Below are 13,290 nucleotides of genomic sequence, written 5' to 3'. Positions count from 1 at the left end.
CTTCTTAGAATGAACCAGATTGTATGTTACAGCAAAAAGTTCATGGGGCCAGAAATCCAAGGGCCTGTGCTCTAAACCTGGCTGTTTGTCCCAAAGATGGACGTGGTCTATAAAGTCCACCAGTGGGCCTTGGCCATGGCCTCACCAAGTCCCGGGTGTGAAGGTGGTCACCCCAACCTCCGAGCTGTAATGTGGGGTCACAAAGCCCAGCGGCAGGGCTGTCATGTAACTGACATATGAAGGCATCTGCCTGGTACCTGGGACACATCACATGTGGATAAACTGTGGCATGTCCCTTCCCGCATCCCTGCGTCCTCGCCTATAAACTGTGAACCTGGGTGTCTCAACAGGCTAAGGTTCGGGGTCTGCCACACACTGAGAGGTCGGAGATGGTGGAAACTCAGGGCCCTCAGACTTGCCTCATCTGGGTTTTCGCTGGTGATTCTGGCCGCAATGACGTGGCCTCGGGCGATGGGAGGGTTGGAAGGGGTCTCAAAAGAAATGGGCGTCACCCCCCATGGGGACTCTCCGTAGAGAAGCCGGATATCCTTCAGCCGGTGCAGAGGCACGCCCATGGCGATCTGAAATCAAGAAATCCATCCCAACAGAGGGTCAGTCCCCAAACGTGGAGGCCAGTGCTAGAGGCGATGCAGGTGGTGGTAGGGGGTGAATGATTTCGGATATACTGAGCTCCTCCTGTGCCCACCAGACCGGGCGACATGGTGGCAGGAGAGGCACGGAGAGAGAAAGACAGATGGCTTGACCCTGTCCCCAAGGAGTGAACTGTGTCGCTGGGAAAAGAAGCGACAGTCACAGAACAACATCGCAAGCATCAAATAAAAGTTACAGATCCTGAGCGCTGTGGAAGGAGTGGGGGAATGGTGGTGTCCAGCTGCAGAGTCAAAGAAGGTTTTGTGAAGGACACAGGGAAAGCTGGGCTGGAGGACCGAGTGAAAAACAGACAGTGACGGACACCAGGTGAACCAAAAGATCAAACTGAATCTGCTGGGTCTTTGGATGTGACACACTAAAAGGGACCCAATGGCACCTGTGTAATATCCTGCCAAAGTGTTTAAGTGACTTCCAGCAGGAAGAAATGACCAGGCAAATCCAAATGGAAGGACATTCTGCCGGAACACTTCACAAATGTCAACATCCAGGACAAAAAAATAAGACTGGGGAACGGTTCCAGATTAAAGAGATTAGGAGACATGAAAATGGAAAGGGATGTATGGGTCCTGGACTGGATCCTGGACTTGAAAAACAAAGGACAGCAACAAATTATTGGGACAACAGGGAAAACTTTCATGTAGACAGTAACATTAGATAGGTAAGTGGAGGGCATCAAAGCTCTATTTCTGGAGTGGGGCGATCCTATCACTGTATTATTCCCAGGAGGTTCTCATCTGAAAGAGTTAGAGGCAAAGCGGCATGAAGTTCAAGCCAAAACATCTCTCAAAAGGTTGAGCGAAGAAAAAACAAAAATTATACAAAAACACAAATAGAGAGAGAGGAAGCAAATGTGGTCAGATGCTAACAAGTGGTGGACCGAGGTGCAGGGTATGGGTGTTAATTGTATTATTTTTGCAACTTTTCTGAAATTTTTCAAACTGAAAAAAATAAACAAAATAAAAAACGGAATAAAAATTCTGGGAGGATTTTTAAGAAATTAAAGTTAAATTCTAATGAAATCAAAGTAAAACTAATTAAATTAAATTTTCAGTGAATTAAATTTAATCAAAATTTAAATTTTTAAAAATTTAAAAGAAATTTTCAAGAAAGAAAGAAAGGGAGGAAGGAAGGAGATATTAATTAAAAAATGAAAGAGTTTCTATTAATGCAAGAGTTCCTAACTCTGGGTGACATGTTCTTAGCAGGGGTGAGCCCAAGAGGGCAAACATTTGTTCTTGGGGGTGAAAATAATCTTACTCTTCCTATGTACAGGCAGACCTTGGAGATATTGGGGGTTCAATTCCGACCACCACGATAAAGCGAATATTGCAACAAAGCAAGTCACACACATTTTTTGGATTCCCAGCACATATAAAAGTTCCATTTACACTCTACTGTAGTCTATTAAGTGTGCGATAGCAGTATGTCTGAAAGAACAATGTGCGTACCTTAAATAAAAAATACTTTATTGCTAAAAAATGCTAATCATCACCTGAGCCTTCAGAGAGTCTTAATCTTTTTGCTAGTGGAGGGTTTGAAATATTGCAAGAATTAGCAAAATGTGACACAGACACGAAACAAGCAAATGCTGCTGGAAAAACGGCACCATTATAACTTGCTCGACACAGGTTGCCACAAAGCTTCAATTTGTAAAAAACAAACAAAAAATGCAGTAAAGCAAAGTGCAATAAAACAAGGTATGCCTGTATAACGCACAGCTATATCTACAGTACCCAAACCGATATACAGTATATCTGTGATATTAACATTTCATAGGGGAGAAATTAGGGGCGGAAATGTCTAAAAGGGCTCCATGAGGAGGCTGGGATGAAAAAACGGTCTATGAATGGGTACTGGGGAGGTCTACAAATGCTCCCAAATTGTATAAAATAGATTTTTCCAGGGTGAAGGGCCATGGCTTTTGCCAGCTTCTCCAAGGGCTATATGGCCAGACGAAGGTGACAAACCATTGCATGGCTCTCCGTGCTACCCACACATTAAAACAGTCCCTCCCCAGGACACCAGCCAAGAGACGAGCAGGGAGGTCTAATCTGAGCAGGACAGGGGATCCCCACTCTGTGCAGAAGCCCCAGGGTTCGGAGCCCATTTCCTTGCCTGTAGCTGGGCGGCCGGCAGGTTGACATCGGCGATCATTTCCGTGCAGGGATGTTCCACCTGCAGGCGGGGATTCAGCTCCAAGAAGTGGAAGCTGCCATCCTGGCTGTAGAGGTATTCAACGGTCCCCGCACTCACGTAGCCCACGGTCTTGGCCAGGCGCACGGCACACTGCAGAGAGACGGAGGTGCGCGAGGGGCTTCCAGCGGTTTTCTCGGGGAAAACGTACTAGCTCCCTCACGAAAGGCAGGCTGAGGACCTGCTGTGTGTAAACTGCCTTGGGACCTCTGAGATCGTACTCTAGTAACCCCGTGTGAGGCTGAAATCATCTCCACGATGGGCCCCCCCCACGCCAATTGGTCTCCTCTTGGACACCCACCCCACTTTGGCAACTTGGACTCTTGAGAGCTCTTGATGGTTCTGAGCTGAGATGCGTCCCCCCAAACTCCCCAGAGCCCACCTGTTCCATGATCTCGAACACGGCTGGCGTGGCAATGGTGGCCGGCGCCTCCTCTATGATCTTCTGATGCCTCCGCTGGATGGAACAGTCGCGCCCAAACAAGGACACGGCGTTCCCGTACTGGTCCGCGAGGAGCTGGACCTCCAGGTGATGGGCGTGCTGGGCCAGCTTCATGAGAAAGACTGGGGAGCCGGGGATCTCGCTCTGCACCTGGGGGGACGGCAGGGTGGCTGGCTCCTCCCTGGGGAAGCAGGACTGGAGCAGGAAGTTCTCCAAAGGGGGCGCAAAACGATGGCAGGGATGCCCGCGGTTTTGCCGATCTTTCAGTTTTACCCCCATCAAAGACATTACATTCTCGTGGTTTTTAAGTCAAATATGTGAAAATACATAACGCAGAAACTGAAATTCTCCTGCAACAACATCTCCTAAGGATAATATGCTGTTAAGAGTTGGGTACAAATTGGTTTTCTTCTATGTGTACAGAGAAAATGTTTCTTGAAACAAAAATAGAACCAAAACACACTACTCTGTAGGCTTCTCTTCCTCCCACTTAATTCACTCTCTCAGCTAGCTCTCCTCGGTGGAACCTACAGACCGATTTACTCCATACTTTTAACATCTGACAGGCATTGTCTCATAGGCATGCTGTCCAGAGACCCTTAAAAATGAGGTAAAAATAAGTGTTCACATGGAATTATTTCTAAGACAAATTCTTTGTAAGAGCAAGTTGCAATAACACATGGGATGATCCCACCTATGTGAAAAATAATAAAACAGAATTATATGAAGGTCTATGTAAAAGTCTATACTACAGTAAAAGTACTGGAAAGAAACCCAGTGGCTAACAGGGGTTACATCTGAGAAGGGGCAAGGGGTTGAGAGGTGATGTTGCAAAAGGGACCTTTCCTTTTTTATTCGTAACGTATTACTGAATTGCCTGAATGTTGACACCGAGAATATTTTCATATTGCACTCATGTAATTAAAAAAAGGAAGCTTGGGGGAGGCTCTGCATGCAGTTGGGGAACAGGGGGGTATATGGGAACTCTGTCCTTTCCACTTAATTTTGCTGTGAATTAAAAACTACCCTAAAGAGTAAAGCCTGCTTTTTAAAAAAGAAAGAAAAAAGCTTTAAAATCTGTACAACCCCTAAATGCAAGGTAGGATCCAGGACTGGATCCTGAAACAGAAAGGGGATATTAGTGGGGAGAAGTGGGGTGATTCAAATCAACTCTGGAGTTCACTTAATAGACATGGATTAATGAAATTAATCTCTTAGTTGTGACAATCATGGTACTGTTACAAAAGATGTTAACAATAGGGGAAAGGAGGTGAAGGGTAGATGGGGACTCTGTACTGCTGTTGCAACTTTCCCGAAAACATAAATTCTTCCCCCCAAAATACTCCCAAACCAGTACACCCCAATAGGGACATGTGGTAGTGAAACCACTACTTTATATAATACTCACACATGGCCCACAGCTGTATAAACGGTAAACCTTTAGAGAACGCAATTTACTGGTATGTATTTGTCAGTGCATGTAAAGTACATGCTATTTAACTAAATCCTTCTTCCCCCTTTCTTACGGTCTTTACCCAAGAAAATAATTCAGAAGAAGAAAAAAAAGCTAAATATTATTTATAGTATTAACTACCATATTATACTAGAGTGGAACTGTGCATAATAATGAAAGCAAGCTTCACATTTCACGAAAAAGGAAACGTTTGATAAATGAGACAATGGCCACATAGGGAGTGCTGTGCAATCGTCAGAATAACTCTAAGGACTGGACAGGGTAAAACTGTTTATGATTCACAATTTGAAATTTTTTAAACGTAGAACAAAATATTGTGTAGGCCAAAGACAACTCTTTAAAATATACATGTGAATATTTTGTAATAACCTATAAGAGGAAAGAATGTGAAAAAGAAGAGATATGTATGTATAACTGAATCACTTCGCTGTACACCTGAAACATCGTACATCACTATACTTCAATAAAAAACTAAAAATTTAAAAAATAAAATAAATTAAATATACACGTGAGCAAGGTCTACAAGAAAGCCTAGAAATATTAAAATAGTTGGGTTCAGAACCGGAAGATTTCCGGTATAAATTTTTATAAACATTGCCAACAATGGGCATAACGGGTTTTTCTTTAATCTATAGCTAGGTGACATTTTAAAAAATTTTTTAATTGAAGTATAGTTGATTTACTCTATCATGTATGTTTCAAGTGTACAGCACAGCAATTCAGTGTTTTTTGTGTTTTTAATTTTATTTTTGGCTGCATTGGGTCTTCGTTGATGCGCACAGACTTTCTCTAGCTGTGGCGAGCGGGGGCTACTCGTTGTGGTGTGCGGGCTTCTCATTGCGGTGACCTCTATTGTTCTGGAGCACGGGCTCTAGGTGCACGGGCTTCAGTAGTTGTGGCGCACAGGCTTAGTTGCTCCGCGGCATTTGGGATCTTCCCGGACCAGGGCTTGAACCCGTGTCCCCTGCATTGGCAGGTGGATTCTTAACCACTGTGCCACCAGAGAAGCCCAACTCAGTTTTATATATACATTTTTTTCTTTTTCAGATTCTTTTCCCTTATAGGTTATTACATAATATTAAGTATAGTTCCCATGCTATACAGTAGGCCCTTGTTGGTTATCCATTTTATACGTAGTAGTGTGTATATGTTAATCGCAGGCTCCTAATTTATCCCTTCCCCCACCCCCTGTGTATAATGTTTTAAAAGTGGAAAACCAGCTACAAATAAGTAAATATACGATTCGTTCAGACAATAAAAATCAATTGTCTAGAAATGTTAGAAATACTGAAACTGCTAAAATGTACAAACTAGCCCATCTCTCGATAGACAAATATTGACACAAACAGATATTCTCACAAACAGATACCTCTGAAATCCTTTAGAGACACACCGGTTCATAGAATCAAACCATCTTAAGGAAACAGTGTACAGATCAACAAAAACCTCGGACTTCTGCGAGTCAAAATGTATACATTTGTTTTGCAACACAACACAGCAATATTGCAGCTCCCGCAAGTGTCCTCTTAATTGTGACACAGTAATGTTAGTGGAAAGAATCTGGTGGCCACCAACTGAATAAACACAATTCCCAAAGACACATGGAAAAATACGCAGTGCGAACAGCTCACTTGTCTGAAAAGTATTGGGAAGTCCTCAGCAGTCTCCACCTTCCGGATGCCTTTCCCTCCACCGCCTTCAGAAGCTTTGATCATCAAGGGAAAACCAATTTTTTCTGCTGCCTGGGGGCAAAGGACAAACAGACCACTTTAGAGGTTTCCGCTGCTACCAGGATGATGAGAAGGTTCTGGCATCTGACCCCCCCAGGAGTGTTTACCTCCAAGCCCTCATCGACATCTTTCACGCAACCATCGTTGTAAATGTACTCTGGGACGCTGATCCTTTGCCCCTGCTGCAGACTATCTTCTGTCCACTCCACCGTCAGACCTGGAGGGTCACAAAGAAAACGGAATCTTCCCCAAAAGAGCATAGACATGACACAGAAACACAGGGCCTCTTCCCACCAAAGCCACTCTAGACCTGGCCTCTGGACCAGCAGAATTCAGACACAGCCCTTCAGCTTCCTGCAGTGGATTTTAATTTCCTTAAGGACTGACTCAACCCTGAATGGGAAACCAAGCTTAAGAAAATTCAGACTGAGTCTACTAAGAACAGCCATATTAACCTGAATCCAAAAAAATCCCAACTCCAGCTCTACCCTATGGAGTCATTCGTATGTGAATCATTACTTTCCAAAACCCTGTGAAGATTAAAAAACAAAAACAGAAACAAACCTTTCATTCTAAATTTAAAATTCAATCTTTGGAGGAAAAAAATCAAACTGAATAAGAAACTCTTGAGACGTTTTTCCTGTTTATTTTTTTAATTTATCCTAGAAATTCCACTTTTAGGAATTTATCCTAAGGACGTGATTAAAATGAACATAGAGAGTTAGGTACAGGACTATCAAAGCTTTTAATATTTTCAAAATTAGAAAAAAATTCGTCGGAAACAACCTAAATGTATAGCTATAGAGGATTGTTAAGTCAATTACGGTACATCTGTGTAATATAGTCCTATGCAGGCATTTTAAATGTTGTAAAGTGTATTTACTGACATAGAAAGATTAGTGAGAAAAAACAAGTCACAAACTATTAAATGTAAGAGCTCTGGTTTTTTAAAGGATGTGCCTAGAAAAAAGGCTGGAACAATATAACAAATGATCAAAACCGGGTCAGTCGATTATAAAGGATTTCTATTTCTTCTTCTGTACTTCTCCTAGTTTCTAAGTTGTCTACAATGACATAGGACCACTTTCATGATCATTTAAAATTTTTTTAATGAAAGAATTAAAAAACTATACTCCTGTCACCCCCTCTGCTCACATTAGCAAGATTGGGCCCAGGAGTTCCCCCGACGTGAGGTTCAGGGTCCCTTACCGCTTCCGCTCCAGGGCAGTGTTGGGATCTGCAGCGTCTGGGCCACGATGGTGGAGGCGATCTTGTCTCCCACTGCCCACATGGCCTCGCTGGGAGGGCCTGAGGGATTGGGGCAAAGGGGAAGGCAGACTCAAGTCAGCCACAAGGCCCTGGAAGCCAGGTGCCAACCAGGTGCACAAAGAAAAGTCCCCAAGTCCCAGCTTCCAAGGATTTAACATCAAGTTGGGGAAGAAAAAATCTATTAGTCTGCTACTTTACCAGTCAACTTTCAATACATGTGGATTGTAAACATGATTTACAACCTAAGCTCTGTGGCCTATACAAAGTTCACTAGCAAAAAGCTAGACCAAGGGGGCAAGCCAGCACCTCAAAACACTAGACCACGCAAACTTTTTCTATAACGAGCCATAAGCAATACATAAATGAATGGGCAGGGCCGTGTTTCAATAAAACTTTATTTACAAAAGCAGGCAGTAGGCCAGATTTGGCCTGGGCTGTAGTTGGCTGGCTCTGGGGCTGGATCATCAATCTCCAGAATTAAACATGAGAGATAATGAGAGTCCCATGTGACAGCCAATCAGAGGTCGCGGACAAAGAATACATCAGCGAGCACAGGTCACCAGGCAGACCCTTAGGTGAATATCAGGTATTGACTTAGCACCAAGCTGCTTTATATGCGAGTCTGGGCTGTGGGCCCAGAGATAAGGAGCAGCGATAGGGATTTATTGGGGATGGTAAATGATTCCCATCACACGTAACAGATAGGGTAACTGAGCAAAGTTTACAAAGTTCAAATCCAAATCCTGAAACAAACAGATGCCATAGACAATAAGTATCATTTTACCTAATAAGGAGTAGAGATGATAGGCTCTGGTCCCAAGGGGTGAGGGCATTCCAAAGGTCTGAGAACAGCCCAAGAAAAGGTGTGGCCTTATCAGAAAGGTTTCCAAACCTAGTTAGAAATCTGAACATGACTGGTATCTCAGTGCCAACAGGAACAGCGGCAGAGGGTTCTGCTTGCCCGGCATTATTCTGCTGTGGTAACCATGGTAATGGCTCCTATTTCCCTGGGCTGGCCGACCTATCCACGTGACCTCCCACCCCTGGATTCATTTGCTCCTGACCATGGAAGTGTGATGTGGGGATATCAAACTGGTCCCCTCCTTACAGGGCTGTATTAAAGAGAATCTGACCCACCGAGCATCCCATCAACACCCCAATTCCCACGCATCTGATGGAGGCGCACTCTACCTAAGAAAGCAATCTCGTGCTTGTGCAGGAGCTCCGGAAGTTTGGGGTTTTCAGAAGCATGGCCCCAGCCAGCCCACACCGCCTGCAAACACAAAGAGGCATGAACAAAGGTCTTTCTTCAAGAACCCGCCTCCCATCACACCCCAGAAGCTCTTTGCTGGGTCACATCAGCCCGGGATTTCAGGGTCTCCTAGGACCCAGCTCCTTCATCCCTTCCAAACTGTGGAATCAGGTTGCTCCAGAGCTCAGGGCATCACCCCCGCCGTGGGTAGACTGGGGTGTCCCATCTGACTTACCTGCACGGGGATCCTCTTGGCAATGTCCACAATCAGCTCCACGTTGGCATAATTGTTGTTGTTGGGCCCTCCTGGGACGGGGACGTACTGATCTGCCATCTTGATATACTCTGGGATTAAACAGGAGAGAAAAGAAAAGAAGGGCTGGGCTTCCTTGGTGGCGCAATGGTTAAGAGTCCACTTGCTGATGCAGGGGACACGGGTTCGTGCCCCGGTCCGGGAGGATCCCACATGCCGTGGAGCGGCTGGGCCCGTGAGCCATGGCCGCTGAGCCTGCGCGTCCGGAACCTGTGCTCCGCAACGGGAGAGGCCAAAACAGTGAGAGGCCCGCGTACCCCAAAACAACAAAACAAAACAAAAAAAACAACACATAACAAAATTTACCATCTAATCATTTTTGAAGTGTACAGCTCAGTACTGTCGAGTATTCACATTGTTGTGAAACACATCTCCAGAACTTTTTCATCTCACGCATCTCAAACTCGATACCCATAAAATGACAATTCCCCCTCCCCCTCCCCGAAGCCCCTGGCAACCACCATTCTACTTTCTGTCTCCATGAATCTGACTACTCTTGGTGCCCCATATAAGTGGAATCATAGAGTATTTGACTGGTTTATTTCACTGAGCATAATATCCTCAAGGTTCATCCCTGCTGTAACATGAGACAGGATTTCCTTCCTTTTCAAAGCTGAATACAATACAATGTTTTGATTTAAAAATATTCATGTTCTTTAAAACCAGAATCCCACTTCTAGAAATACGTTCTAAGAAAACACTCATCGACGAGGCCAAAGACTGATGTAAGAGGGTGTTCACGGGGCAGTGTTTTGAACTGTGAAAAGCTAGACTCAATCAAAAGTCGGGAGTTGGTACATCTGTACTATGAAATTCTTGAAGACCTGAAAAGAAATGATGTCGAACTTTATGTGCAGACTTGGAAAGAAACTCGAGAGCCATGCTTCCTTCCGGGCCCGCCGGCCTCTGATGCTTACCCAACACGTTGTGCTGGCGACTGGAGAGGTCCCAGAGATTATAAAGCAAGAAGTCAGACCATGACCCTCTCCTCACTGAATTTTACTATCATGTTGGAGAAGATAAACAAGAGACAGACATGATAACTACAGGGTGTGAACAGCACCGGGGCTCTCTGATAGCGCTGCCCAGGAGGACTATGAGACCCAAGTCGTGCGTGGAGGGGTGGAGACCTGCTGTACAAAGAGCTTCGGGGAAGCACTGCCAGCAGAAGGTCCAGAACATTCCAAGTCTCTGCAACAGGAAAGAGCGAGGCCAAAACTGACGAGGCCAGTGTGACTGGGGCCCAGGGATGGATGTCTAGAGGCGGGAGATGGGGGTCCAGGAGGCCAGCAGTGGCCAAGTCATGTGGGCCTTAATTGGCCTGAGTGAGGTTCTGGAATTTTAGCCTGAGCACGATGGGAGACCCGACAGCCTAAGGCTGTGGACTCAGCCCAGTGTTTCAATCCCACCTGCATCACATACTGGTTGCATGACCCCGGGCAAGTGAGTTACACGCTCATGCCTCGATTATCTCATCTGTAAAATGGGGCTAACAAGGAAACCTGTCCTCACTGTAGTGAGCAAAAAGGAGGCCACGTCTGTGCAGAGCAGAGCCAAGTGCCTGAACTCTGGGGAGGCTCGGGGGGCTGAGGTAGCTGTTGCTGGACACAGGAGGGGGCTGATGGGACCTGAGCTGTGTTTTTAAAAGATCTGTTTGGCTGCTGTGTGCAGGGTCTGTAAAGGGATACAATTGTTCAGGGAAAAAAGCAAATTGTCCAATAGTTATTAACAGAATGATCAATGGTAATAGACATGGAGAGGTAAAGAAATAGAAAAATGAAGGAATGATTGAAAAACAGTACATACAAGTGCAAGAAGAAAACATATGGAGGAAGAAACACCAACCTACTGTAACGTTTCTCAAAGGCGAGATTTCCGCTTTGCATGTTAACCATTTGCATTTTTATAAGACATATGGGTCACTCTTGTTGTCAGCAGAAATTTTAATTAAATAAAGAAAGGGGAAACAAATACGAGCTCAGGAGAGGTCCCCTGCGATGCTGTTTGGGGTCCAGGATGGACTTGGCCCAGGTGGGGTGAAGGAGGTGAGCGCAGGTAAGGACGCGGGGACGTGGCAGAGGGGAAGAAAGTCAGGGCCCAAGTATCAATACCTGCGTTGGCTTTGAGGTCCTCGGGGGTTACCAAGACTACAAACCGGATGGCCCGCTCATTTCGGAACATCTCATAGGCCCACCTGCGGATGGAGCGCATGCATTTCACGGCGGCGATACCATTGTTGGCGATGAGCACCTGGACAGGGGAAAACGAGGGAGGGGCCAGAGTTGCACAGCTACCTGTGCTGGAGGCCGAGTGCTGCCCCAGGGTTCATCTCACCTCTGTGAGCCTCCCACGGCCCCTCTTCGTAGTTCTATGGCACTCAGCCCAGCACAGAGCAGGTACTTAAAGTCTGCTGGATGCATGAACGGATGACCCAATGGATGGATGGTTGAATGCATGATGGGAGGATGGATGACCAGGTGGATGGACGGATGGATTAATGAGTGTTGATTCCTCTGTTTGGCACCATCACGTTCATGTAACATTTTTTGAGCGTTTAGTATGTACCAAGCTACAGTACAGTGTATTTCACCGGCACCATTTCATTTCAACCTCACAACAGCCCTTTGAAAGAGGTTGTATTTGTATCACTATTTGGGGTTAAAGACATTAAAACCCAGAGGAGTTAAGGCACTTGCCCAAGATCAAACAGCTAGTAAGTGGCAGCGCTGGCACTGGTGGGCCCTCCACAGCATGACCTATGCTCTGAACTGTCCTGGTGACTGCTTCTGTGTCCAGAAGGTTAAAGGTCCCAGATTTGGGAAGGAAGAAAAAAAGTGAGGCTGGCTGTCCCCAGCAACAGAGGGGTCCTAGTTTCAGTTCTCACTGTGTTGTGAACTTGCTGTGTGGCCTTAGGCAGATCCCTTCCCACTCTGTGCTTCATCTTCATATGAGGAGCTCAGACTGGTAAACCTCCTGGTTTGGTCTCTATAAAACCAAGCTCTAGTTTTCTTGTTAAAAAAAAAAAAATTAGGTGTATAGGTTCAAAGCTCCAACTTCTGTACCAAGTCCATAATTTTAAGGTCCTTCCATCTCTGACTAATCTTCATGATGGCCCCGAAGGACAAGTCCCACTGGAGATTTGGGATGTGATCGCCTCTATTTTACAGAAGGGAATGCGAGCCCAGACATCACATCCCGCAAGTAGCCACCATAGTTTTTGCGTTCCTTATCGCCTTTCAAAAATGCCTCCCATGAGTGATGACAGAACGGCTGGGCTATGCTTCCTCAACCTAATTATCAGATCAAGGCTTTGGGGCAGGTCGGGTGGGGGTCGTGTGGGTGTGTGCATTTTCAGCCAGGGAGACTGGTGGCAGCCAGGTTGGGGAACCTATATGAGTCTCTGTGGCTCAATGCTGTACTTAGGATGCTGGGGTGAGGGCATGGGCTCTGGTTTCAAATTCCAGCTCCGCCACTGATTAGCTGTGAGACCCAGGCAAGCCGCTTCCCCTGTCTGGGCCTCAGTTTCCTCATCTGTAAAGTAATACCCACTGACAACGCTGTGGGGATGGTTCAATGAGACACAACAATGTAAGCAGTTAACAGGATGCCTGGCCCAGAGGAGACCCTCAATCAATGGTAGCTGGCGCCATTGTTGTTGTTGTTATCATTATTATTACCACCCTCAAATAAAATGGAAAAGCAAAAGGCCTTTCAGTCAAACTGAGCTGGGTTCAAGTCCTGACTTCAGCACTTACTACCTACGTGACTTTGGACAACCAATGTCAGATCCCTGAGCTCTAGCTTCTCCGTGAATACGACGGGAATGATCAAACAGCACGAGGTCAGGGCCTTTACCAGCTAGAACAGGAAACAGTGTGAAAAGCCTTCACAAACCACCAATTTTAGCTGTTTCCTTCCATCCCTGTCATTCTAGTATCTGGGTCT

At 45.6% G+C, this 13,290-nt stretch overlaps 1 protein-coding gene across 2 annotated transcripts in view; it reads right to left on the bottom strand.

Annotated features, from left to right (window-relative positions):
* ACACB (acetyl-CoA carboxylase beta) overlaps nucleotides 1-13,290 on the bottom strand; it is a 138,505-nt gene that overhangs the window by 62,517 nt on the left and 62,698 nt on the right. For both annotated transcript variants that reach the window (XM_079942307.1, XM_079942306.1), the window contains 9 exons: nucleotides 11,457-11,595; nucleotides 9,268-9,377; nucleotides 8,972-9,053; nucleotides 7,721-7,819; nucleotides 6,619-6,728; nucleotides 6,413-6,523; nucleotides 3,248-3,457; nucleotides 2,788-2,958; nucleotides 420-581 (listed from right to left, as the gene is read on the bottom strand). In XM_079942307.1, the coding sequence (XP_079798433.1) occupies nucleotides 420-581; nucleotides 2,788-2,958; nucleotides 3,248-3,457; nucleotides 6,413-6,523; nucleotides 6,619-6,728; nucleotides 7,721-7,819; nucleotides 8,972-9,053; nucleotides 9,268-9,377; nucleotides 11,457-11,595 (1,194 nt within the window). The remainder of the gene's footprint in view (nucleotides 1-419; nucleotides 582-2,787; nucleotides 2,959-3,247; nucleotides 3,458-6,412; nucleotides 6,524-6,618; nucleotides 6,729-7,720; nucleotides 7,820-8,971; nucleotides 9,054-9,267; nucleotides 9,378-11,456; nucleotides 11,596-13,290) is intronic.

Source organism: Stenella coeruleoalba (genome assembly GCF_951394435.1).
Source record: "Stenella coeruleoalba genome assembly, chromosome: 14".
NCBI lineage: Eukaryota > Metazoa > Chordata > Mammalia > Artiodactyla > Delphinidae > Stenella > Stenella coeruleoalba.
Note: the sequence above shows the minus strand (reverse complement) of the source record. Positions and strands in the feature narration are given on the sequence as shown.